The 26,200-nt window shown below is 53.2% G+C and overlaps 10 protein-coding genes; 6 read left to right on the top strand and 4 right to left on the bottom strand.

Moving 5' to 3' along the window:
* Positions 1–1,531: 1,531 nt before the first annotated feature.
* RCC_04539 (uncharacterized protein) lies at positions 1,532–2,776 on the top strand (the record flags this gene model as incomplete). The annotated part of the gene is made up of 1 exon (XM_023769817.1): positions 1,532–2,776. The coding sequence occupies one exon, from the start codon at positions 1,532–1,534 to the stop codon at positions 2,774–2,776; it is 1,245 nt and encodes a 414-aa protein (XP_023625585.1).
* A 428-nt stretch (positions 2,777–3,204) lies between these two features.
* On the bottom strand, positions 3,205–4,329 carry RCC_04538 (related to cell wall glucanase (Scw4); the record flags this gene model as incomplete). Its single annotated transcript, XM_023769816.1, has 1 exon — positions 3,205–4,329. The coding sequence occupies one exon, from the start codon at positions 4,327–4,329 to the stop codon at positions 3,205–3,207; it is 1,125 nt and encodes a 374-aa protein (XP_023625584.1).
* A 2,908-nt stretch (positions 4,330–7,237) lies between these two features.
* On the bottom strand, positions 7,238–10,072 carry RCC_04537 (related to class I alpha-mannosidase; the record flags this gene model as incomplete). The annotated part of the gene is made up of 1 exon (XM_023769815.1): positions 7,238–10,072. One exon carries the CDS (start codon positions 10,070–10,072, stop codon positions 7,238–7,240), a length of 2,835 nt encoding a protein of 944 aa, XP_023625583.1.
* A 503-nt stretch (positions 10,073–10,575) lies between these two features.
* RCC_04536 (uncharacterized protein) lies at positions 10,576–11,406 on the bottom strand (the record flags this gene model as incomplete). XM_023769814.1 has 2 exons in its annotated part: positions 10,576–11,302; positions 11,360–11,406. The coding sequence occupies 2 exons, from the start codon at positions 11,404–11,406 to the stop codon at positions 10,576–10,578; spliced, it is 774 nt and encodes a 257-aa protein (XP_023625582.1).
* A 669-nt stretch (positions 11,407–12,075) lies between these two features.
* On the bottom strand, positions 12,076–12,618 carry RCC_04535 (related to TMA16 Protein putative involved in cytoplasmic ribosome function; the record flags this gene model as incomplete). The annotated part of the gene is made up of 1 exon (XM_023769813.1): positions 12,076–12,618. The coding sequence occupies one exon, from the start codon at positions 12,616–12,618 to the stop codon at positions 12,076–12,078; it is 543 nt and encodes a 180-aa protein (XP_023625581.1).
* Positions 12,619–12,863: 245 nt separating this feature from the next.
* On the top strand, positions 12,864–15,064 carry RCC_04534 (related to 5^-3^ exonuclease; the record flags this gene model as incomplete). XM_023769812.1 has 2 exons in its annotated part: positions 12,864–12,876; positions 12,930–15,064. 2 exons carry the CDS (start codon positions 12,864–12,866, stop codon positions 15,062–15,064), a joined length of 2,148 nt encoding a protein of 715 aa, XP_023625580.1.
* A 589-nt stretch (positions 15,065–15,653) lies between these two features.
* On the top strand, positions 15,654–16,579 carry RCC_04533 (uncharacterized protein; the record flags this gene model as incomplete). XM_023769811.1 has 3 exons in its annotated part: positions 15,654–16,006; positions 16,070–16,373; positions 16,427–16,579. 3 exons carry the CDS (start codon positions 15,654–15,656, stop codon positions 16,577–16,579), a joined length of 810 nt encoding a protein of 269 aa, XP_023625579.1.
* A 2,922-nt stretch (positions 16,580–19,501) lies between these two features.
* RCC_04532 (uncharacterized protein) lies at positions 19,502–20,589 on the top strand (the record flags this gene model as incomplete). XM_023769810.1 has 2 exons in its annotated part: positions 19,502–19,846; positions 19,897–20,589. 2 exons carry the CDS (start codon positions 19,502–19,504, stop codon positions 20,587–20,589), a joined length of 1,038 nt encoding a protein of 345 aa, XP_023625578.1.
* Positions 20,590–21,290: 701 nt separating this feature from the next.
* On the top strand, positions 21,291–24,187 carry RCC_04531 (related to transcription factor ASK10; the record flags this gene model as incomplete). XM_023769809.1 has 3 exons in its annotated part: positions 21,291–22,205; positions 22,253–23,042; positions 23,115–24,187. 3 exons carry the CDS (start codon positions 21,291–21,293, stop codon positions 24,185–24,187), a joined length of 2,778 nt encoding a protein of 925 aa, XP_023625577.1.
* A 224-nt stretch (positions 24,188–24,411) lies between these two features.
* RCC_04530 (uncharacterized protein) lies at positions 24,412–25,245 on the top strand (the record flags this gene model as incomplete). Its single annotated transcript, XM_023769808.1, has 1 exon — positions 24,412–25,245. One exon carries the CDS (start codon positions 24,412–24,414, stop codon positions 25,243–25,245), a length of 834 nt encoding a protein of 277 aa, XP_023625576.1.
* Between the last annotated feature and the right edge of the window lie 955 nt (positions 25,246–26,200).

Genomic DNA, 26,200 nt, shown 5'->3' with positions numbered 1-26,200 from the left:
GATCATCGGATCCTGGCCAGCAAGAATCGAGTCATCACGTTTCATACAATCTTCACGCACCCACCGTTGTAGAGATAGATCTCACGCTGAGGTGAGACGGAGGAAGCCAACAGACATGWCTCCAAATTGATAGAACGTGTTTTATGATGAAATTGAGAAAAATGTAGTGATAGGTACCAAGATACCTTACGCAAATGCTAGCGCAGAAGCAGGGGTCTGTGCGTGCTTGGAAGCGTCTGCCTTGGATTTGGACGTCTGCTCTTTCTGAAACAAACATTGGCGGCTAGAGAAGACACCGATTGGCATGCTCGTGCCGCATCCACGCAGAACATCTCAACACATCGGCATCTCAATAATGTACTTCCGACATAGCCACGGCCAGTGGCGCCTAAAGATGGCTTCAATTGGCCGACACCTGCATGAACCCAACATCACCACCAGGATTCGACGTGGAGACTGCATAGACGCTGGATGAACGCCCCACACCAACACGGTCTGTGGTCCGTAGAACTATACGAAGATGGCTCTAAAGGATGTAAGTTGCTGCTCGGTCTCTTTCTCCCTCCAGCTCTTTGCAGTCAAGATATCTCTCTGGCCGCCTACACTAACCACAGCCATGTCTTCGATACATGCTATCAATCCTGGAAACCTCAATCGCGGACCTTCACCACTCTACAAAAGTCTTCCAGTACGTCCTCAAAGTTCCACAGGCTACGAGCACCAACAACCCAAAGGTCACGCTGCACATACCGAGACCGAGATCGAAACCAATATTCGGGATGCACCAGCCAGGCGAAAGCGGCACTGGATGTCAATCGCAAATTGGTGGCAAGAATGTACAGCTATGATCTTACTCATTGGATCGACAGTTGCTTCTTTTGCGACACTGTATCCATACCAGGGAAAGCCTTTGCCTGAATGGCCATACGCCATTACTATCGGTGCTCTTCTTTCGGCATATTCGGTGGTGTTGAGACTGGCTGCTACATTCTTGCTTTCGGAAGGATTGTCTCAAGCCAAATGGCGTTGGTTTAAGAGCGCGAGGCCGCTGTACGATATAGTGCTACACGACAACGCCTCCCGTGGTCCTATCGGTGCTTTTGGCCTCCTCTGGCGACTCCCTCTACCCACGACCTGGCAATGGATGGGTTGCGTACTTGCTGTTATTGCACTGTTGGTCGGCCCGTTCACGCAACAGGTCATTCAGTACGAGGAGTGCTCAGTGCCAGCAGCAGAATCTAGCGCCTTCATTCCTCGAACATCAGTGTTCATAGGGCAAGGCGTTGGGGACCGAAGGGATCCTTCTGCCGCATTTATAACACTAAGCATGCCGGAACAATCGGCAATTAACACAGGAATATACACACCAGGCTCGGGAAGCTTTACGTGCGAGTCTGGAAWCTGCACGTTTGCCCCCTATTCCTCAGTCGGTTATTGTAGTAGCTGCGAAGACGTCTCCTCGAGTGTGCGTTTTGTGAAGGTCAATAACACGCTTACCAGCTCTATACCGGACCTCGTCAACATTCCGAGCATGGATTATGTACCCACCAAACAGGTGTCAGCGCATGGCAGTGCGCCCGTAGAACAGACGTATGCTACCGCGGAACACAACTTCGTTGGGCAACAAGGCGACATATTTACAGTGCTGATCGGACTTCCCGGGACGCCCACAGAYCCATCCACTGGGCTGGCCCCGACAGGCTGCGATAGTCAGGCCGCAAATCAGACATGGCGTTGTCAAGGCTATGCGGCCGCGAGCTGCGCGGCATTTCCATGTATCAGGACTTACAGCGCCAATGTCACGAACGGAGTTTTGCATGAGGAAATCATAAACACAGATCAGACTGCTCTAAGCTCATCGTCAGGAACCTGGTTCGACAGGTTCTCCGAGGTCTATGGAGCGCTGGATCTTTCATGTCTGACCGACGAAGAGCGCGACACACTGCGCGGCCGCAATTACACATGGGATGCATCTGCRTCGTTCTTGTCATACAACATAACGAGTGCGGCCGATCAAAAGCAGCGCAAAGGTTATGACATTGGTAAAGCATCGACGACCCTGGAGCAAGGGTTTGTGGATCGTGGGTGTCTCTATGTGGTAGACGGCGACTTCAATGACAGCCTTCAGTCCTTCATAGGAGCCTTTGGTGGCAATCTTACGGGCATGGTTGGTGACGCCACCAAAATACTTCGCAGTCTCAATGGATCTCCGGTCATGCAATCCATCTTCAACTACGGCGATTATTCCCTGGAGCATACCAGTTCACTATTTGACAACATCACAACATCACTCTCCAACTACATGCGGAGGAACCCCGGAAGCCCTGACATGGTGCGAAAATCTTATACATTCAACTACGATCCCTCTCCGAATGGAAATTCGTCCAGTGTCTCCCTCGAAGCTGGCACGCTCATGAGATCTATACCCGGTCAATCCTGGACGACGAGGACCTGTGTACGCGTTCAATGGCCTTGGCTAGCATTGCCCGCTGCTCTAGCTCTCCTGACGCTGGTCTTCTTCGTCGGCGTGACCATCACCTGTGGGGGTTTGCCAAAGGACGTTCGAACCTGGAAGACTTCGCCATTGCCCCTAATGTTCTACGGATCCACCACGAACCATGTCGGGAATGATAATGGCCAGCACTGGTCCAAAGCGGAAACCCAACACGTCGATGATATGAATGCAGCAGCTAAGAGCATGAACGTGACGCTGCATTGCAATCATGGTACTGGAATTGTGACGTTTGACCACGAGTGCCCAACGACGAAGGAATAATCGTCGAACATGGTTCAACATCTCATGGCATGGACTCTTCGATCCGAACCTACGAGTCCGCCTCTGCGGATTGGTGACTACAGAATATTGACGTAAGCAACTCACGGATAAAGTCTGTCGTCACGGCGTTGGAACTAGGGACCGGGCCCAACAATGCGATGATTCCAGGATCACGATCATACATTGGTATGGAACAATGATATTTGGCCGTACAGGCAACTACGTCGAGAAAGCGTGGCAAGATTCATTTGCTTGCACCGTTCATCCGAAAGAAGCATACCGTTTTTGCTGCTACCCAGGTCTAAATCCAGAACGCCTTTCATTCCCATTCCACCTGTTCAAATGCAGCGACGATTGAAACAAAGTCCGCGTTTGTACAGCAGCATGCCGGAGTTGCTGGACCCAAAAGTCAAGGGTAAGAGATTCGTCTAGTGGCCGAGAATACCGTAGTACTTCTCGCATCCATGGGTGTCGGCGGTGTCCTTCTTCCAAAGGTCGTCGAAGGCAGTGAAAAGGATAAGATCCTTGCTGAATGAGCTCTTGAGGGATGCGATGGCGGCCTGTTGGTTCTCCTTGCTGGGAACAGCAGCGCCGTTGGCATTTCCCTGCCATGGCCAGCCGCTCTCGGTGATGACTACACGCTTGCCACCGCAAGCATCCGCGACGCGCTTGGACTGCTCAAGGACAAAGTCACCGGCTTGCTCAGCGGTGCGGCCGCCATCGAAGAAGGCGTGGCAGTTGGCAGCGGCGTAGTCGGATGCCTCGCAGATTGATGGGTTGGCGATCATAGCGACGAAAGTGTCAACAGTCACAACGTTTCCAGTGTAGCCGGCAGCCTTCAAAAGAGTGCGAGCGGTACCAATGGCGGCGACGACCTTGTCAGCTGGAGTGCCCTGGTTGACAAGCTCGTTGCCGATAGACACAGTGTCGATGGAAGACCAGTCGTTCTTTGCAGCCTCGACAATGATGGCAATCTCCTTCTCAACCTCAGCGATGTTGAAGACTCCGGCGAAAACCTTTGCCTTCTTGGCCTTGGCAGCGGACAGCACGTTCTCCACCTGGTTGCAGTCGGTGCCGTAGATGCGGAAAAGGTTGTAGCCGTCGAGCTTTTCGAAATCGGCGTTCACCTGGGAGGCGTCCTTGCATCCACCTGCATCGGTGTATGGAGTGTACACCATACCGAGACCAGAGGCATAAGGAGCAGGCCTTGGCGCAGCGGAGGACTTCGCTGGGCTGTATGCCGGCGGAGCAGGGCTGTTCTTGGCCGGGGAAGGGTTGTACTTTGGTGGCGCAGAGTATGCGGCAGGGATCGGGCTCTCACTCTTAGCGGGTGCGGGTGCCTGATAGGCGGTTGGTGCAGCGCCGCCGGGAGTGCCTGTAGAGACCGGGTTGCCATTGCCATCGACGTAGACGACGACCTGAGGTGCGGTTACGGTGGCGTATTCGTATGCGGTAACAACATCGCGCTTCTTGTGCAAGTTACGGTGGGCACGGTGGACCTGGGCAGTGGCGGACGCAGCGAGCGCCGCAATGGTGAAAAGACCAGCCTTCATGTTGATTTCGATCGACGGATGATGCTGACTATGGGTATGAGATGATATTCACTGTCGGCCAGCCGAATCAGTTATGTGTTGCCGAACGAGTGTGTTGAGTGAATGTGAGTGAGGAGGCAGTCCGTGTTGTATGACGCAAGGGACTGTTKAGCGTTGTTTCGATGTGATGAGTTTTTTCAGAGAAGACCCGCCATTGGCCCTAGTCGTCGTTTGGCAGAGCACTCTGCTGGAGGCTTGTTGATGAAGATGATGGAGAATTCCCAACTTACGAGGTGCTGCTCAAGAGACGACGTCAAATGATGCAGAGGTAGATGTGTGTTGCTGCCTTGAACGTGTGGAATGCGGGATCGATGCGTCGGTTGGTTCTCCTGCGTTGCAAGGAATGTGGACTCGTTGGGAGCTTGTTGTTTAACGAAAGTGGTGGAGGAACCTGCCGGCGACACTGATGGATATTGATGCTTCCAGAGCGGTTTGTGGGAGAGAAAGAGAGCGTGAGGGTACAAGAAAGTCCAGAGTCAATCGCAAGTAGACATTCCCCCTCTCGCTCGTCCAGGAGTTGAAATTGCGGTTAGTTGGTAGGCCGGTAGAGCTTGTTTCTGTCCGTTCCTGAGACCATTCCCGATTTAGCCATGGGCAAAAGTAAAATTGCCAGGAACGACCGGCTCTGATTCGACACGATCTTCGAGATTGCACCAGCGTTCGCATGCACGTGCGAAGACCTCCGAGATCCGCGGCGGGCGTCCGCACGAGGCCAAAGAGATCAACATCTCAACGCGCGTTTGGGAAAGCGCAGCCCCGGACCAGCGGGACAGGAGGCGATGCTTGGAGTTCACCAGCAGGAGCGGGACGCCTTTGCTGACACCGACACCTTCCTTTTCCGATCGATCATGAACTCCCAAGCTGACACCTGTCAATAATAATGCACAGTACATGCACAACCAATCGCCCCCGGGTCGGCCGAGAAACCAAGACGTTTCGAGGCGTTTGGGTCGCCAGGCTGACCTTGCAAACGGGGGGCGACGCAAAACAATCGATTATTGGCGGACGCACTTTGTCCAGGGAATGCCTAGCAAAAGCATGGTCAACCGCCAAATACGAGCGCTTCCCGTAACGTTAACCCGGCAGTTTTTGTTGCTCTGTTGATCACATCAGTCTCGTCCCATCCACCAAACGAGAGTGCGTGAGTTTGAAACCACCGACATCACTGCATGCTCAGCAGACAAGCGAAGAACTCAACGTCTGGAGCGCATCCCCCCAAATCTGCAGTTGAGATGCTGCGCCGCCGGAGCCAAGTGAGCCTCGTATGCATTGCTCATGCAACAGGGAATAATAACAAGTGATGAGAGGCTAGACTACCTTACGCGTTCAAGCCCGGGTGAATTCGCCAAAGCACTCGGCCATCATCACCGTCGGGGATCGAGCTCCATTTCAGCCACCTACGCCGTCCATCGCCTTGCTGAACTCCCCGTCCTCTTCCCGTGCGAGCTTCGCGTCCACCGCCTTGGCATTGTTCTCCAGACACTACACTCGTTTCGTTCCGGGGACCGCTATGAAGTCTTCGCCCTGGGCCAGTGTCCATGCCAACGAGTGTCGACTTGACCTGGCCTCATATCCTTCTCCTGAGCCATCTCGCTCATTGCTCCACAAGCTTGAGTTTATCGCAAAATTTATCCTCCGAGAATCTAGGTTGACTCTTTCTGTTGTCTCCTTCACCAAGATCTCTTGCTGCCTTCAAGGACTCGGCGGTCTGGTCGTTCTCGATCTCGAGCGCGAACGGGGAGAACTTCACCTATGCCGCCGCAATAGCATGGCCAGCATGAGCTCTCCTCAGCGTCGCGGAACATTTGCCCAAAACTAGACATCGGAGCTTGCCTTCGTTCTTCATCTCTACTATAGCGTGCACCGTCTCCTCAATCGGGACTCTGTCGTCATCCGGTGCTGTTACAGAGATCGATGCCATCGCCTAATCTCCTGCGGGACTCCTCACAGGTTTGTCGAAACCGTTCTCCGTCACCTCGAGCCTGAAAAGAACCATCCGGAACGCATAATGCCGAACTTGGAGCAAAGAAAGATCTCGTTACGATGATCTGCTCTTCTGAACTACGTGTCAAGGAGGTTTTCGTTCGTGTGCGGTGTTTATTGCGTGATAACATCGACCCGCACTCTTGGCTTTCCCCAWTAAGTGATTGACCATAGACATCACTGGCATCTTAGACAGTGCTACGCAGATCTGCTGCTCGAGTAAGAATCCTCAAGCTCTCTTCATCACTGTGGCCACCATTGGGTGTGTGAGCGAAAGACATGCCCATGCATCCAAGGCCATGGACGGACACAGAGTCTTTGGCAACCTTGCGTTGCGGGTGATTTGCAGCCATGCTTGCGGTAATTGCGTGATTGAGAACTTCGTCGAGAGCTGTGAACAGAACGAGTGAGCTGTTGGTGGGAAACAAGAGGGGCGGTTCATCACGTCAATTGCTGACTCTGCTTTTCAGCGCCGTCGACTCCTCATGACATTCAGATGGAGTGGAGCAGAATCATGTCAACTCCCTACTGTTGTGCAACTCCGTGCTATAAGTCTCGCCGCATCGGAATTGATGCCGGCCAGGCTGGAGAAGTAATCAACGAAGCCAGGAAAAGCGGTTCAGATCGTGTCAGCATTGAGACGAATTCATCCTCAACTTAACGTACGTTCAATTCTCAACGGCACACGATCTGTCGCGTCTCCAAGACAAAACAGCGGTTTCCACATACCACAATGCGCCTCATTATGCTTTCTCGCCCACACGCCTTTCAGGGGTATCATAACCTCACCATCCCAATGCCATACATATTTTCGAGCCTRCACCCTTCCCGTCGCAACCTTGTCATTTCCAAGAACAGTTTCCAAGAACAGTTACACAAATCTCTCTCACTTCCTCCCCGGCCTCTCAAAAAAATGCGCCTCCGTATTCAACACCCAGTCATCCAAACTCCAACGATCCGGCTCGTCAAATAACAGATAAAAGTACTTGAGCGTCTCCGCCAACCAGAAACTCTCCATGTTGTTGATGTGCTTAGGAACGTCCTTCGTAACATCATCGATCGCCGAGTGCCCAAATTCTGCTCGAGCCGCAAGATCTACGCTTTGAAACATCTTCCAGCCCATGTCGCGCCAGTACTGTTCTCCTGTGATGCGATACATGTAGAAGACACTCTCAATGGCTTCGGGTCGTAGGATGTATTGTTTCGAGTCCAATCGTACGAATCCGGGAGGGAGGCGTTCGTCAAGGATCTTCTGCTCGACGTACTCGGTGTGCGTGGCGGGAGGTTTGGGAGTGTAGACTGGCGGTGCAGCATAGTCGTATACATCGTCATCCCCGTCGTCATATGTGACGTGAGGAGATTCGATGACGGGAGCAGGCGCTGGCTTTGGCGGCGAAGGAGGAGTGACTTCGTCCTGATCTAGTTGTCGCTTGTCGTGCGCATTGACAAACATCGACCTTTCCTCCTCGTCGGTATAGACAAGCTTCTCCGGCATACGATGTGCGGGAAGCGTTTGTGGTCTTGGAACAGAGGGCGCCTTTCCCTCAAAGTCAGTCTCGTCGCCAGGCTTGTAGTCAGGATATTTCTCCCAGAACTTGGCCCGTTGCTCCTCTCTATACCCCACGTACGGATCCAGTTCTTCCCAGTACTTCGTCTGGTTCCACTTGCAATCTGTCTTGCTCTCGCAGGCAGACGCAGTGAATGACTCTGGCATGATGCCGCTAGTCATGGAATTGTACGACCAAATACATCCATCTGTAAGCTTCCTGCCAATCTCAACGTGCTCCGGCTTGTCAAAGAGCTTCCCACCCATTGCAAACATACCGCCAGCAAAGCACGTCAAATGCTCGCCTTTGGGGACCAATGTCTCCATCAACTCGTTGGTCGATGAATTGATCGATACGCGCACATCTCCAGATATTAGAATATCCAAGTTCTCAGGTGTCATCGGGCGGTACAAGAGCTTCTCGATCACCGGCTCCATGCTGTCAAGGTACATGGTCCTGTATTGGTCGACCTGACCACCGAGCAAAACGTACTCTTTGGGTAGGTATTCGTACACGCTGTCACTCTGCCCTCCAAGAGTGTAGGTCTCCGTTGAATACTTGCTGGGAGACGCGAGACCTTGGGGGACGCAGATCTCCTCTTCTTCGTCCAGCCTTGAGGCATATTCATTGCGATGGGCCACGTGGTCCGCCGGACGATGCGGAACAGACGCATCGACCGAGGTGGTATTGCTGTGATTGCTCTCAAGACCAGTGTCAAGCTGTCGCTTCTGCTTCACGTTTGGGTCATCAGGCGTGTGCATGGCCTCGAAACGAAGATCGCTACCTTTTGTGGCATCCGGGCGGGGATTGTGGACGTTCTTGTTCATTGCTTCCAGTTGAGCATCACCAACAGCATGAGGGTCCATCGATTCCGCAAGCGTCTGCTCTGCTTTGGCCAAGGTCTCTCTATCGATCTTCACCGGCTCACTCGTCATCATATAAGTATCGCCGCCCGGAACCGGCATCTGGTGTGGATAATTTGTCCGGCTTGGTTGCATCTGAGTCGCAGTCTTATTACACCCACTAGCATCGACAGCGATGGGCCACATTCCAGGGAGACGAGTGCTATTTTGCCACTCCTCAAACGCATCAGTGATGCGAGCAATTGCATCGTAGTATTTTGGTTCCCCTGTGAGTTGTGCCAGCCGCGTGAATTCAAGGTTCAACGTTCCAAGCTCGGCGAGGACCAGTCTGCCGCTGGCGCGATGTTTGTTCGATGCAAAAGCCGGTTTCCAGTGGTAGTAGGTCTCTGGCATACGGTTCGGCGTGTCAAACGCGCTGTACAGGATCTCCGCAAGCTCCACGGCCTTATCGAGGAGGACTCTGTAGGTCTTGCCTGATACATCGTAGGCCGCGAGGAGTCCGCCCAAATAACGAATGGTCACTTCGAACAGCGGGATGTCGTTTCTGGAAGATGTCGTAAAATCAATATGACTCGTCTGATTGACAGCATCCTCGAACTCGTCCTTCATGCCCATGATCCAAAGTGTGTCCAGACTGTCCACCAACGTCGCTCCCCAGTTGCAAAAGCTCGCTTTCCCTTTACCCGTCACAGGGGCGACCTCGTCAAAACCCCATCCGTAATTTCGATATCCCTTCCAAGCATGCTGTGCTGCCTCTTTGACGGCGGCCAACTTCTGCTCGTCCGCCCCTCTTGCAGCATGCTGAATGATCGGTATTGACTTTGAAGGTCCCTTTGGAAGCTGTATGGTTGATGTGATTGGATAGTGCTCCGGCTGCTTGCTCCAGTGCTGCGGTGCTGGAGTAGTGTAGGAGTAAGGTTCCGCAATATTGACGAAGCCCTCGTCCGTTATCTCGTACCCGGACCTGTCGGTGTCCTTCTCAGTCTTCGTTTGTGTTTTGGAGGTAGTGGTGGGTATCGCTCGTAGCGAGGTCGTCGTCTCCTCTGGAGCTGGTAGACCTGCAATCCGTTGCTCCGTAGTTGCCGCTGCTGGCTCTGCCTCTGGCTCCACCTCGGGCATCAGTGGATTCTGAGGCGGCCCGGGAGGTGCTGCTGGCTTCTGATCTGCCTGCGGGCCTCGCAGCACCGCGCCTCCGCCCACCTGAATCTGCTCGGCGTATCGTTGCACAGCYCCGCTTCGCTGATACAGGAGGAAGACGACGGCGATGCAGACGACAATCGCCAACGAGCGAACGCGTCGTGGACCCGGCATGATGACGGAAACCGCGCGCCAGGCAGAAGAGGATGGATGCTGTTTAGGAAGATGTCGCGAGCAAGAGCGAGTGCTCCTGCATGCACGAGGACAACTTTACATGTCCATGTTGCACCGCACCCAAGTCGAGGGATGATGGCTTGCTCTTGGCAACCGACTTTCCGTCTCGGCGCGAAGCCAGGATTGCGGGGTGGGCGGCCGGGTCCAGGGGCTCAAATCCGACGTCTTCCAGGTTCCCTGCCCTTCAATGCTTGGGTTCCAATTGGAGGGAATTGATGAAGTACAGAGAACCCGAACGAAGGCCCTGCGACATCGAAGCATATGCATACACCCAAGCAGAGCCGTCACATCGACCTTAGAGAGAAAAGCCGACTTACTTTTGTCTCTCTCTCGCTCATTTGCAGCTAGAATGTGAAGTGATATCGGCCTCACTCTCCCCTATGAGCTGCCACCTCCAATCTCGTAAGCGCTATCACGAGCAGTATCATCACCCTGACCGTCGTTCATCCATCCCCTACATAATCCTCATCGGTCCCTTCCCCCGAGCTTAAGTCTTCCTCCATCTTCCGACTCGAGCACACCACATGAGGCTCATGCTGATGATAATCGCAACAACTAGCTTGCGCAAAGGAGCCATARCCCGTGTGCCTGGCCCCTCGAGCCGAATCCAATCCAGCCTTCGCAACGCTGACAACGAATTGAGTTGGGTATCTTTCGTCAATGTGCTCAGCAGCAGCCCACCACAGGTACATGTCGACCATGAGCCGTCGTATCGGCGAAGCAGTCGAAGTGTGTGCGTATGCCTTTTGTACGACTTCAGTCGAGGGAAGGGTAAAATTGCATCTCTTGCCTACACTGCATGGCTCTTGAGAGGTGGCTAGTAGAGTACTGACGGCAGCATCCATTGCTCCACCATCTCCTAACTTCTGTGCCATGATGTAAAGTTTCATGATAGCCATCTGCTCAAGGTGAACTTGCTTCAATGAAGGAACAGTCGAGGGCCCGGCAACTTTGTATGGCAGTGTTTCATAGTATATGAGATGAACGTATAGGGCGAACGTGACCGCGGCGTCTTTGTCTCCCTCGAAGATGGCCAGCTGTAGGATCTCGCCAGCCGCTAGGACAGCGAGCTTGTGGCGAAAGAACTCAGATCGGTTGAGTAGGCACACGTGGATGGGGAAGTTTTGGTTTCTGGTTCCGGCCTTCACAATCACGATGTCGCCGTCGATACTGTGGTCATGTTAGCTCATGTTTAGTTACGGATGATTTGCTTCCTTGTTTACTAACTGGAAACGGTCCTGTTCGAGGATACGAATGTCTTCTGTATCCGTCATAACCCTCTGTTGGCTGGAGTTAGAACCGCGGGAGACATGTGGATGGTGTGTGTGTGTGTGTGTGTGTGTGCTATTCATTTCACTCAGTGTTCCAAGTGAAGCGCTGAATTTGAGATGCGTTCATGCTCTATCCGACATTCACACTTCGGTCGTATGCCAAAGATGTCGTACACTGCAATATAAAAGGCGGGACGGGCTAGGTTGGGGGGAACATTGAGAGCGAAATACAAAACGCTTCAAGATTAACAGCGACTGCTTGGTAAACCGTTTTTTCTGCACAATCCTCTCATTCTCCTTCGTTCTCCGACCACCAACTCGCGCTATACTCTGCCTCCGTTACTCATGCGTCAGAGCGATCGCTCTGACGCAGCCTTATGGCGGCTTTCTTGATTGAAGTGCCTCCTGCACTGATATCCGTAGCCGTGGAAATCTCTCAACGACCGTCGTGTATCGTCCGAAGGTAGAATATGGCCAATTTTCCCACCATGTTGTTGGGGCAGGGGTGGGAAAGCGTGACGATGACACCGCCCCTAATATCAGATACCAGTGAACTGCTGGCACGAGGGCGGCTTAAAGTAGTGGTTCGTGATGGACGAAGCGCTTGCGCCCAACATAAGCAACATCGTAGGCCCGAGCAAGCTTCGTCAGAAGAGCTCTCTCATGACCATCTCAGATAGCACCTCCCGGCGGGAACTGGCTCTCCTTCACACCCGCGTCCTTCACCACCCGAATGAACCGCAGGTTGCCCAATCCCAACCACCGACCATCCCACGCATCCAGTTTGATCAGCGTCTCCGCATCCTGCAAATTAGGAAGCCAGAAACCGCCCGCATACTCCTGCGACTCCGTCGTAACCTGTTGCTCAAGGAGTACCTGTCTTGTGCTCGCAGGTCGACCCGGTCTCCGCTCCGCTTTAAGCTGTGCAATCTCGTCGTCGTAGCGGGCCAGATACTGGCGGATAAGTTCCTTGACGTCCTCCAACTCCAAAGGATGAAGAGTTTCCGGCAATCTCTCCTTCAAGAATGCGATGCGATCAATCCAGATTTTGTTTTCCTTGCGGCGGTGTGAAGCGACCCTGAGGACCTTGTCGTCTCTAGCACCGGCATTGCGAAGTCTTTGCGCATCTCTAGAGTTTTCGTGGAGCTTGTTGACTTTGTTGCCGCCCTGCTTCTTGTTGACTGACTTCTGCACCTTGCTCAATTTCGACACCATTTTGAGAAGAGTTCGATCTGGTCGTTCAATGTTGATGTGGATATTTTGGGAGGTCGGCGGAAAAAATGTGGGAGGCGACGATCGCTCCCGAAATTCCGAGTCCCGACCCGCGAAGAACCCAGTCGCGCTTCACGCTTTACGCGTGTGGGAAGTGGCCGAAGCATCGCATCTCATCATCAGTCAGGTCCGGTCGAGTCTAGGTTGACCTCCAGTCCACGTCTAGCCATTCCACGATCCCATGAGCTATGGGAATCCAGGGTGGGTGTGACAGACCTTCATAGACGATATCGCCAGACATTGACACTTCACAGGACTGCTACCTCTGCTTAAGAGCATCCACAAACCCACCCATCTTCGCAACTTTGCTGGCCAGACGCTGGGCGTCGATGCCTATGGATGGCTGCACCGCGGCACCGTCTCGTGTGCCGTTGAGCTGGCGGAGGGAAAGCCCACGCGAAAACACATCGACTTCGCCGTGCACCGCGTCCGCATGCTAATCCACTTTGGCGTAACACCATACATTGTCTTCGATGGCGACTACCTGCCCAGCAAAGCACATACAGAGAAGGAGCGGGCGACGCGTAGAAAGGAGAGCAAGCGGCAGGGCCTGGAGCTCCTCCGCATGGGACGTCCTTCGCAGGCCCATCTGGAGCTACAGAAAGCTGTCGATGTCACGCCATTGATGGCTCGCGAACTGATAGAGGAGTTGAAGAAACTCAACGTTCAATATGTCGTTGCTCCGTACGAAGCAGACAGTCAGCTTGCATATCTCGAGAAGAAGGGTGTTATCGACGGTGTGCTCAGCGAGGATTCTGATCTGCTGGTCTTTGGTGTGAAGTGCCTGCTCACCAAGTTGGACCAGTACGGCGAATGCGTCATGATCAACCGCGAAGATTTCACGGCGTGCAAGGACATTAGCTTGGTCGACTGGACGGACAAGGAGTTCCGAATCATGGCAATGCTTACGGGTTGTGACTACCTGCCTGGCATTAACAACATGGGCCTAAAGACCGCCTACCGACTCGTGCGGAAGCATAAAACAGTGGACAAGGTTGTTCGATCTTTACAGTTCGAAGGCAAAATGAGGATACCGGTGGGCTATCTTGAGGCCTTTGCCAATGCTGAGCGAACATTCGTGCATCCGTGGGCGTTCTGCCCAGACACCAAAAGCCTCCAAAATCTCACCCCTCTACCGAAAGGGGTACTAGCCGAGRGCATGCCTTACATTGGCAAGCATGTCGAGCCTGCGCTGGCCGTTGGCGTCGCATCAGGAGATCTTGATCCAAATACCAAACAAGCAATCGTCCTCCCGAGCAGGATTAATCACTATTCGAGTCGGAGCAGGATCATGCAGACGCCAATTGAGAAGCAGGGCAAATCCATTACGGAGTTTTTCAAGCCGAGACGAGTGCCTCTTACTGAGTTGGATCCAAATTCTTTGCAAACGTTCATGCCCTCACCGAGCCAGGTTGAACTTAGGAGGTCGCAACAGAACACCTCCTGGCCTGCTATACCGTCTTCCGCTCCGCCAGCTACAAGACGTGTCTCATCCGCCCCTGTCCGACACGCTGCATCTCCTAAAAGGCAGCGGTTGTKCTCTGATGTGTCTGCTGCACGTCCGTTGAGCARGTCGTTGACGCGACTATCGACTGATCCTGCCGTAGCTGCTGCCATGACTGCGCCGCCTACAACGAGCCGCTTCTTTGCCAAAACAGCAGCGCAAGCAAGCCCAAGTCTGCGGAAGAAGTCTGATCGGAAGTCCGAGGAGTTTGATCTTTGGTCTGACGATTCTATTGCAGAAGCAGTCGCTACCGCGACAGCAACACCAGAGCTCACACAGAGTTCCAGTGTGTCCTCTCCTCGGAAACGCAAGAAGATTAGTGTTTTGATGGACCCCGACGCCTCTCTGATCGACGACAGCCTAGGAGATGTGTCACAGGACAGTATCTCCACAGCCGCTACACCCATTTCGCAAGCTACCGTCAATCAAGATACCCCGGACACATCTTTTAACAGCATTGAGTCCCCTCCACCGCGACTTCCCAGCATCTTTAGCAACGGAGTTCGTGCGGGGTTGTCTGCGCTTCGATATCAGGGAACTGCCTCGCCATCGGCTCCCTCATCTCTACGGACGAAGTCGGCACCGCTCTCCAGGATTCCGCAGCGCAACGGCAAATTTAACCCGATACGTTCGCCTCCGCGGATCGAACGTGAATTCGTACCTAATTCGTCGCCTCCTATCGCAACTGAAAGCACGTTCAGGTCAGACATTGCCGAGCCAGACGACAGTGTGATTAACGATGAAGAATGGCATGCTATCGAGAAGCTTCCCGCTCAGACTAGGGTTGTATTACAGGGCAGCGAGGATCTGATTATTCCTAACAGCCCGGAAGAGGACGAGGACCGCCCGAGGCTGGAACTTGGCAAATTTTTGTTCGCTGGATGAGTCTGGTATTGACTCTTATATCCTGTCTCTGCTTGTTATACTTCGTTTGGCATAGTTTCGCCGCCGGGGACCTTAGCTCCTGGTGGTCGACTTTCTCTCCTGTCAATAGCGGTTGGTTTGTGTCGCATTATTGGGCGTTGAGCGATAGCAGGCATGTTGTTTGGCGAATTGACAGGAGTTACGTTCTTATATCGCAGACCACGCTGTATGATACCTGAATAGACATGGTAGCCCCGAATCACTCCATCTTCACCTTCGTCTTCAGCCTCATGAACCCATCCTCCTGACGTGACCAGAATAGTGGATCAGCGATCCTTCGCTGACCAGAATAGCTCTCCATGCAGCCAGCGAAACGCCTCCAAGGTCTAGGCGAGTCTCCACGCTGACATGCAGCTGCCAATGGTTTGACAGACTATCAGCCGATCTGAGATGATGCGCAGTTCGTCGGTCATAATGTTTATTGTCTCATCTAAACACAGCCTTGTTGTCCAACACAGACTGCAGTAGTAAAAAGCAACAAAATCCAAAATCCATATGGACATTCACTCCATCTAAGTGATACACATCCCCCTTCACGACTACGCCGACGATGGCCACACGTTATTACACCCCAGGAGCGGCGTCTCAATCAGGAAACCTGAAGCCAATGTACCTGACCTCCACAATATCCCTCAACTCACGACATGGCGATGGCAACTACGCTCAACTGCGTCCAGAGTCGTCTCAAGACATGGAATTGAGATTGCTCGAACGTCGCGACTTGCTGTTGAAAAGTCGCATCAGATGGCTTCGAGTCCTCGCTCGAGCTCTTGCGACACTTTGCTCGGTGGCGACTTTGATACCCCTGATCATGACTGTTGTCAAGTTTTTGCAGACGAGGAATATACAGTACAATGTCAATGGGGCGATTCGGACGGCTTGGGCTGCTGAGACTGTTACGTGGTGAGATTTCGCAAAGGGAGGGAGAAATGAGGTGGTGTGTCGATTGCTGATTTCTTGATATAGGTATACTTATATGTACACGGCCGTGGCGGCGGTATCTTTCCTGCTGAACTTTGTCGTCATGGTATCCTACCTCCGTAGTGTCAGGAGCGCCAACAAGGCTGATCAGATCGCTACCTATTGGTCTTGGGCAACTATCGTCAGTCATGTTGTGATTTGGGCTGTGGCGGCGGGCCTTTACCGATATGGTAGAGAACCTGTTGATGGGAAGTCCAAGGATCTCTGGGATTGGACGTGCAGTCATTCGGCTGCTGAGCTGCAACAAGTCCTGACGAGTGTAAATTTTGCCAAATACTGCAAAGTACAGGTGCGAAAGATCGAAGACCTGTCAATGAGACTTGATGCTGACGGTGTTTGCAGACGTCTTCGTACTATGCTGGTATTGCGAATGCTAGTTTGGGAATCCTGACGGGAGTCATCATGGTGTGTGTGCTGCTACGATCGAAGTCGAAGAAGATTGTCAAGAGAGCTACTTTCGGGACGAGGAGTGATTTGGAACCTTTGAGATCGTGAGGGGAAGGAGATGAAGTGTGTATTGACTTGACGCGAAATAGGAGAGTGCCTACCACGAGTCATCATGCTCGAATTTTTGCACTTGCCTGCAGTACATGTCTTTCACAGCGTCTTTCCATGAGAGAGCTTCCAAAGAGGTCATCAATGTGCGAGATAATGAGTCGCCAGATCGAGGATCCATCGTGGGCTATCCTTGCTGCTCATCCGTCAGGGGTTGGGTACAGGTCTGGATTCTGAAAGCGAGGAGCTGCTCCTCCGAGAATCGACCATAGCAACCATTCACGAAGTTGAGATGAACACGATCAGCTACAACGTCCGATCTGATCTATGCACAGCAAGTTCGGATATGCTGCTTGACGAGTGGACCCAGTATAAGGCCTTCGGGCCACGAGGCCGCCATCGCAAGCTCCTGCCCCAAGACTTCCGCGGTGTAGCCTTCGTCCTGTGGGGGAAGAAGAAAACGACTTGTGCGTAGTGCCCCTAGGTCGAATCTGATAAGCCAATAGTGCGCAGTAGATCGTTAGCGGTGTGGCTGGCCAAGGACCACTCACCTACGCAGAGGTCGGAGATGGCCTCCTCGCTGTGCGATGCGGCGAACTCCAACAGACTTACACAGCAATCGATCCAAGGAAGTACTTCGGAGACGAGCAGTGATCCAGCGTGCTGCCTAAACTCTACCGTGTTCGTGGGTCCATTGAGATTTGAAAGGTTCACGACAGACCCGTGGCCATCTTGATCTTGAATGTTTTGCAGATCCTCCACCGTGGGCACGTGATGCACAATATCCAGCCAAGAAGGTATCTCGCATCGGCTTACGCATGCTTGCAGTCCCGGAATGTCTTTGAAGCGCCGTGTAGCCAGGCGTACACTGCTCCGACTTTATCTCTGGCAGTGGCCCGGTGCATACGTCCGCTTCCAGGAGAGGTGTCAATGTGGCCATGGAAGGAGAGGACCCTGCTGATGATCTATATAGAGTAAGCCTCGATGTTCGGCATGTGCTCAGCGATGTCCTCTTCAGAATGACTCAAAATCACCGATGTGTCTTATTTGACAGTCCAGCGGTCATATTCTTGCTGCAAGACATCTCTCCGAAGAGGGTGAAGGGGCAATGTCCACGAGTGCTCCTGATTGCAGACCGAGCATTACGCGCGGAAGCTGCCCTCTAATGCTTCTTGGACGGCGCGTACACCAGCCGATTGTAGCTGCTCCAAGTCATCTTCCTCACTCGATGCTGTAGGTGATGCGCTGCCAAGGCTAACTTGCATGTTGTAAGCCTCCTGATTTCTGCTGAGTAGGTAGATGCACTCGATCTCGATTCCGAATGTTGAGTGTGTTGTCATTTCTTCCATGTCTTCCATGTCGTGATGAGTCTATTGGGTTTCGTAGTATGGCAAGTTGCAAGAGAGTTTGCGCATCCAGAATTTGTAGAGTGTTTTGGTGGGTAGTGGAATGTATGGAGCGAAACATGTCCAGTCAATTAGGAGAGGTTTTGTTTTGGCGCGCATGAATTAAAGATCGAAAGACCAGGAACGGGCAAGTTCAAAGTGACTCGAGAAAATGTTCGGGACGATGCAGATCGTAGTTCCCAAGGAGAATGGAGATTGCGCAATTGGCCAGTATAGTTAGGTAGTGCTCCAGAACAAGGGCAAAGGAAAATGGAGCCCAACGGCTTTCCTCGTACTTGACGACGACCATGCTCTCCGACAGGTAGCTATAACCACCAAAATAAGCAGTGCTGCGGAGAGCCAAATTCCTTGTCGAACATGTCTTCTTGGTATACGTTCTTGCTGTCGTTCTTATGGAAAGGATAAAGTTGCTTGCAGCAGGTAGAGCAGGTAGGGCGGCGACCTTCGATCCAATTGGCCCTTGGATGCATCATTGCAGAAGCTGCTGTTGACTTTTTAGGCCAGCGTGATTGGACGGCGTCTCGGTTCGTGGACATATGAGCTGCGGATCACGCCTGAGCGTACAACAGTCTGCATGCAAGCAAACGAAATCGCTACTTAGTGATGAGGGTTGCTTTCATCGAGCGGATGGTTATCGTCTCTTGAACAAGGTTGAAGAGTGTCGTCAAGGAGCGAGGCGGAGGTACATCGAGCATCCTTGTTCAGATCTCTGCACAGCAAAGTGGAGAAAACCACATCGGGATGCGGGAAGGCCGTCCGGAAGATGGCAGAACGCCAAGAACCATCGTCTTCCTCGCCCTTGTGTTTTATCTGACCTTCGACCTCGTCTTCCAACGTCTTTGCATGTATGACATAACCCTCATCGTGGAGTCTCAAGCTTGCTCAGCCATCCCACGCGAGACCACCATCTCAAACACAGCGTGTACGCATGCAATACGAACAGAATATGTATCGCAGTAGGCGAATGTCATGTCATTTGACCGCCACATCCGTCATTTCGCTCCTCGCCCATGCCGCAGCTGACATCGGGTCTGCGCTCACAGCGATGGGGAACTTCCGCAATGATGCCAGCAATTCGCTGCCTGGCCAATATACCTATGCAGCCAAGTCAGAAGACCGGTATGCCCAGCCTCACATCCGGGGGATTGACACTGTTCGTGTGGTGTGCCGGCCCCGCGCGTTCGGCAAGCCCATCATCTGATGTTAGGATCAGCAATTTTGGTATATAGCTGGGCATAGCTTCCGGCTCCACCGTCACATCGGCGCTGTGCTGGTGGGATCGCGTGGTCAGGTTATGATGATGCGTTGCGCGTTAGGCTCGGTTCTGTCCTCCACGTACCAAGATTGCTCTTTGCTGTGCCGCAATGAACACTCGCCGATGATGTATATATCTTAGGGGGATGCCTGATGCTGTAAGTCTGGGAGGGAGAAGAAACCAACTTCTCCAACTGATCTTGTCAATGGTATATCTTGCTACCCGATAGGATACTTCCGCTTGCACTTCTATTGAGAGATCATGTCAGCACGATCGATACTACCACTGGGATTGCTTCTGCCTTCTCTCATCATCGCGAAGCCCATACTGAAGGACAGACTGTCTAAACGAGCCCCAAGCTACGATGTTCTAGGAGGGGCCAATTTTCCAGACCCCTCGATTATCAACGTTGATGGCCTAGCCTATGCGTTTGGCACAGGCGATGGGGCTGGTAATGCACTGCCAGTCACCAGCAATGCCGATTTTAGCAATCCTTCAGGCTGGTCCGAAGTCCGAGATTCATTCCCTAGCGATAATGTTCCTGCCTTTGGAGACAATGGTTGGGCTGCTGTAAATACTATATGGGCACCAGATGTCACTCGTCTGGTTCGTTTATCATCGCAAAGTTTAGATTTGTGTGCTAACAGCCCGTCCAGACAGATTTCGACAATAGCTTCGCCATGTACTATGCTGCCGCGCTAAAGAGCAACCCAGCGGTTCACTGCCTTGGCGTAGCGCGCAGCGCAAATGTTGCCGGTCCTTATAATGATTCCTCCTCTCAGCCGTGGATCTGCCCTGAAGCAGAGGGAGGCGCCATCGATGCCGCGGCCTTTCTTGACGATGATGGGACTCGTTATGCCGTCTACAAAGTCGACGGCCCTGCTGCAAATGGCGGGGGATATTGCGCTAATACGAACAATAAGCCCAGTACGCCTATCCTCCTTCAGCAGACGGAGAGCGACGGGTATGCCAAGGTTGGCAGTCCGATAGTCTTGCTGGACAACAACGGCGAAGCGGATAGATACCAGACCGAAGCACCTAGCATTCTCAAAGGCAGCGACGGCACTTATTTCCTATTCTTCAGCACGGGTTGCTTCGACGATAATTCCTATACCACCTCGTACGCTACCAGCACGACCGGTGTGAAAGGACCATATGGTGACCGGCAGGTTCTACTGCAGCAGGGCGACGGGCAATTTGGACCTGGAGGGGCCGATATTTCGTTCAACATCGTCGACGGAGGAGAGATCGTTTATCACTCCTTGAAGGCCAACAATGATATAGGCCAAGGAAGGGTCCTGAACACAGGCACCATCACGCTGGCAGGGCGAACGGCGAGGTTAAATTAAAATTGGTAGCGCCTGCGTAATCAGTTTTATCGGTGCCGGAAACCCGGCATAGCACGAATAAGGTTACGGGGTGTACGAAGTCATGCAAGCAACGATGAATGAGAGATTGATGTCATGCCCATGACACGCGCACTTCTCGTCGAGCATTCCAATCATCATGCAGTGTACGCAAACTACATGGTCCAGTCCATTCAACAGCACTGATCTCGAGTAGCACATGAATGGTTGAAGTGCTTGGCATACTTATAGGAGATGTCTCCGATCGTAAGTCGCGTCGGACCGGGGCCACATGCCAATCTCCTTTGTGCTCCTCTCTCGGCGCGACAAGATGATCTCATACTCGGCAAGGTTTTACAATTGGCTGCCCAGTGCGGCGTGCCAACTAGTTAACTTAGCACCAGCGCCCGAGGAGACGATGAGGAGAACGACAAGGTCCGCGCGGTGACATCGTCTTGTGGCTTCGCACATCCATTCCTACGGGCAGTGCCTCCTCTTCCTCCTTCTCCTGCGGTTGTCTGCGCAACTCTCGTCTTGTCCGCTTCGTTTACCCGTCGCCTATCACCACAACATAAGTCAGAGCCGTTGCGAAACACCATCCCTACCAGCATCGTCCAGTAGACAACATCCTGTTTGTTGTCGCCCACCGAAGATCTCCATTCAGGGACAGCATCTCCGACGGGAGCAGGCATCTACCCTCCGCCATGGCTGCACCACACGGGTCTGTGCCAAACCCCGGCGAATCGTTCAGCAATCGCGGATATGGCGTACAGGAGACGGACTTTGTGACGTCTGCGACTGTTGGCGGCCCGGCGATGGTGGCTCCTCAGGTCGGTCAGCAGAGCGCCTTCACCGAAGACTTCGCATCCATAACGGACGGCGGGATCAACCGATCTGCCTCAACTGCCTCCACAGCAGTCGGCGGCGTATCGCGCAATAACACGCTCAAGAAGAAATCCAGCTTCAAGCGCAGCAGCAGCATCAAGCGCAGCGGCAGCAAGAAGAGCCTGTCGGCGGGCAGTTTGCGCAGCGTATCGCGCAGCTACGATGCCGACTCGGCCGACTTCCACAGCGTCTTCTCCACCCCTGTGCCTACGACAGGTGCACCGACCGAGGTGTTGGCCAACCGTTTCCAGGCCTGGCGACAGCTGCTCAAGAGCTTGATCACCTACTTCCGCGAGATTCAAAACTCCTACGATGCACGCGCCAAGGCGATTCACAAGGTACAGAACACCATCTCCAACGTCGTGCACCCCTCAGTCTTCATGACGAATGGTGGTCTCGGAGATGCCACTCGGATCCTCACCGACTTCCACCAACACTCCATCGTCGAGGCACACAAGTCGCGCGACATTGAGAATGATGTCATCAATGCCTTGTCCGGATTGAGAAGTGATCTTGGCCAGAAGATCAAGGAGATAAAGGGTCTGAGTGGTGATTTCAAGAACTCGGTCGAGAAGGAGAAGGATGCCACACGCAAAGAGATTGAGAAGCTTAGGGAGGCTCTGCAGCACGCCGACCACGAGGACGCCATGGGCAAGAATGATCCATATGTTGTTCGTCTCGGTGTTGATCGGGCAGTTGAGAAGCAGATTGACGAGGAGAACTATTTGCACAGGGTGGGTCTTCCAAGGCAGTTTGAGCAGAACGAGCTAACCGACATCAGGCATACCTCAACCTCGAAAGCTCTGGGCGTGAGCTCGAAGCTATTGTGGTTGGCGAGATTCAGAAAGCATACAATGCGCTCGCCGGCATTCTTAAGCGCGAGGGCGATGACGCCTACAACGCGGTCGAAGCCCTCCGCACTGGGCCTATTGCTCTGCCAAAGGATCAGGAGTGGTACCAATTCGTTACCACTGACCCGCACTTCGTCGATCCAGGCCTTCCCCTTCGCAGGATCGAGGATATCTCGTACCCGGGCAAGAACCACCCACAGGCTACTGAGATCCGTGCGGGCATGCTTGAGCGTAAGAGCWAGTATCTCAAATCGTATACCCCTGGCTGGTATGTGCTCTCGGCAACTCACCTGCACGAGTTCAAGTCTGCGGACAAGATCTACTCGCAGCCACCGGTCATGTCGTTGTACTTGTTAGACCAGAAGCTCGGGTCGCATTCAGACCGCGGCTCTTCCAGCCATAAGTTCATGCTCAAGGGAAAGCAGTCGGGTGGCATGCACAAGGGTCACAATTGGGTGTTCCGCGCCGAGAGTTACGAGACAATGATGGCATGGTTTGAGGACATCAGGATCTTGACAGAGAAGACTGGCGAGGAACGCAGTGCCTTTGTTCGAAAGCATGCTCGCAGCGTTAGTGGCACTAGCGAACGTAGTCGTTCCGCCACTGTTAGCAGTGATGGCATGGAAGATGACGAAGCCGATCAGGCTCCATACTCGGCCGATGCCGCCGGTCTTGCAGAGAAGCATCCTGCAGAGCAGCGACCAGTGCGGCCGCAGCCAGGTGAGTGAGTGCTTGCCCTTTTCTTGCGTCCCTTCTGTTATAGCGGAGACTAACCAGCATGACAATACGTAGGGGGCCGATTCCCGTCTGATCTGCTTCTTCGAAAGACGGGTACCATGGCGAGTGAAACGAACTCTTCTGATTCTGATCGTGGAGTTACTGGGGCCGCCAGCGTTCCTGCCGGCTCTGCTCAGCACGAGTATGGCGGAGAAAATCCCTACCGCCTCGMCGGCGTCCGAGGCTCGTACGATGGAGAACGGCATGCTGCGCTTGCACAGGAACAGCCACTCAAGCAAAGTGCTGATCGTGCACTTGACACTCAGCCTGTCGCTATTCCCGTCCAGCAACAGCCAATAGTTCACCAGCAGCAACCAATCGTTCAGCACCAGCAACAGCAGCCGCAATTGCAACAGCAGAAGCCATTTGTACAGCAGTCAGCCCCGCAGCAGCAGCAGCCGCAGCAGACGCAGCCACAGGCCATTGCGGCTCCACAGCAGCCAATCGTTCAGGACAGCACACGGAATGAATGGCTGGCGCCCGCTGCAGGAGGCGTTGCAGCAGGAGCCGGAGCTGGTATTATCGGCACCGAGGCTTACAAGCGTCAGCAACACGACGCCGTTGTACCAGAGCTGGAAGGCGATTTTTCCCCGGTTTCGCCCATCGAGGCCGAAGAACTACCTTTTAGTGCTGCAGCTGCCCCAACGGACAGTACACGCGCGAATGCTTCCGCCGCCTCCGCGTACGCAGCCGTGCCCGTGAATCCGACCGCTGATGAGGAGGTCACCGAGGCTAGACGCGGTAGTCCCGGCGTTGTAGCATTGAGCGACAGTGCAACACCTATCACATCTCTGCCGTCCAAGCCAAGCTTCGGTGATCGTAATAACATTGACGACATCTTGAGCGCAGCTTCGACCCCAACGATTGACACCGATGTGCTCAATACACCAATCGTACCTACGACTGATCCTCTTGCCGCATCCCCAACGACTACTGCGATTGCAAGTAGAAGCGCAGAAGAGGAGCTGGGTGGCAACGAGAGAGTGGGCGCTCATGAGACTGGCGTGCTGTTCCCGCGGGTCATCAGACATGACACGAGCCTGAGCGTGAGTGCTCTGCACGTTCCCGGCGAATTTCCCACACGTTAGGGGAGTGCAGCCATGAGCTGGATAGGATACAACGACAGATCTTGGGCTGGTCAATAGTACAGTGGCGCGCGGAAAGGATTGTTTTGCTTTGTTGACTGCGTTTGTTTTGATACATGAAAGAGGAGGACGCGGTTTACCTAGGGTTATTTATTGTAGCGTAGTTGCATTAATCATTCCATTATTATTATTATTATTATCGTTGAAGCGGAACTTGATTGATCTTCATGTCACCACATTTCGCCAAGAAAACAAACGCGTCGTCCAGCTTGAACTTCAACCTCAATCTCGTTCTCGACTTTGACTTTAACAACCACAAGAACAGCACGAGCCCGCTGAACGAAATGGCAACAACAGTCGTGACTCCCCTCCCCGAGTCCAATTCAGCACATAAACGCAGCACATCTTCCCGCTCCAACACCCTTCCCTCCCGTCCCACCACCCCGCTGCGTTCTGCCTCACGCACCAGTCTTCGCGCCTCACAAACAACACCCACAACCTCCATCGACACATCCTCGGACTTTCCCCTCACAGCTTTAGAACCCGCATTCGGCGAACTCAGCGACGCAATGGCCGATCTGGAAGCAAATTTCATGCACCTCCAACTCCTTAATGAAAGTCTAGGGAGATTCAATGAGAACTTCGCAGCGTTTCTCTACGGCATGAAYATGAGTGCTTTTTGTGTGGATTTCAGTGAGGCGCCCGTGCCGCAGAGTTTCGCGGCGAATCATGGTGGCAGTGGAGGGTATGATCAGATGTCGGAGAGTCCGTTTCTGCAACACCAACAGCAACAGCAGATGGACGCGACTTTCTTGACGAGTGATACGAGTTTTGTCAATGATCCGCCGCCTACGAGTGTCAAAAAGAGTGCAGGGAAGTATTCAAGTGTTCCGGGGAGCGCGGCGAAGAGTGTTGGTGGGGTTGGAAGGGGGACTGCTGGCAGGGGAAGAGCGGGGAGTGGTATTGCGAGGGGGACCAGCACTAGAGGTCGTGGGACGGATAGAGGGAGAGCCGGAAGTGGAATTGGGAGAGGAATTCCTAGAGGGAGGAGCACGAAGTGAGGAATGGATGCATGAAGCTGGTCTACTGCCCGCGAAGCGATTCCACTGGAAGAGGAAGACAAACGGGCATATGCGTCGAAGCATCTTGTGCCGTTATCTGGTAGCTGGAAACCGCAGCGGTATCACGACCCCTACCCGGACCTCATCCTTCTGGCTCGATCAGCCCACTTGCGTCAACCCTTGTGGGAAATGCTATGGCCGCGAAACCAGAATATCTCACCGATTCTGCGACCTGCAGGGAGCTAGCGACACCACATCACTTGTCGCTCCCCTCCATAATGACACCAGTGCAAATCCCTCGCCCGTGTCTTTCTCCAGGATAAGCACGACGAGAGCCGGCAAGCTTCAATTCTCTTGCCTTTCAGAGTGCAAGATTCAACGCGTGATGGAGAGTTTAACATTCCGMCCTATCAAGCTTTGTTCGTGGAAGATCCTCGGTTCTTATAGGGTGTAGCTCGCTCTACATCTCGAAAGGAGAATAAGCTAGCAATGCCGCCTAAGGATTGGTCGAAAAGGCGCCCGGTAGGCAAGACGGGGTTCTATATAGCAGATTACATAGCGTGGTATTTTGCCACCTTAAGTCGTGTTTCTCAAACTTCAGTCGAGGCAGATGACGGAGAGAAGAGTCAAATCGCAGTGAACTGGGTGTTTACCAAGACCATCATCTCATTTCTCGGGTTTGAGTGCACGCCCTCTGCTTCGCTTGCCATATGAACACTGCACCTCGGAGGARGACTTTCCCAATATCTAATCATTAACCCTCATTTGGAACCCGGGGGGTATGACGCACTCAGACACCATATACTCCCATTCTTGGCAGCTGGTGTGACTCGCGTCTATCTCCTTCAGACGTTTGCAAGCTCTGGCCGTTCCCGCTTCCGGATCTCCATCTCGTGCCCTCATTTCCACCGAGCAGCATCTAGGCACATTTGGACATGAACCCGTAGCAAGTTGC

The sequence above is a fragment of the Ramularia collo-cygni genome, assembly GCF_900074925.1.
Source record: "Ramularia collo-cygni strain URUG2 genome assembly, contig: RCC_scaffold06, whole genome shotgun sequence".
Taxonomy (NCBI): Eukaryota; Fungi; Ascomycota; class Dothideomycetes; order Mycosphaerellales; family Mycosphaerellaceae; genus Ramularia; species Ramularia collo-cygni.
The sequence above is the reverse complement of the archived record's forward strand: the minus strand, read 5'-3'. Positions and strand labels throughout refer to the sequence as shown.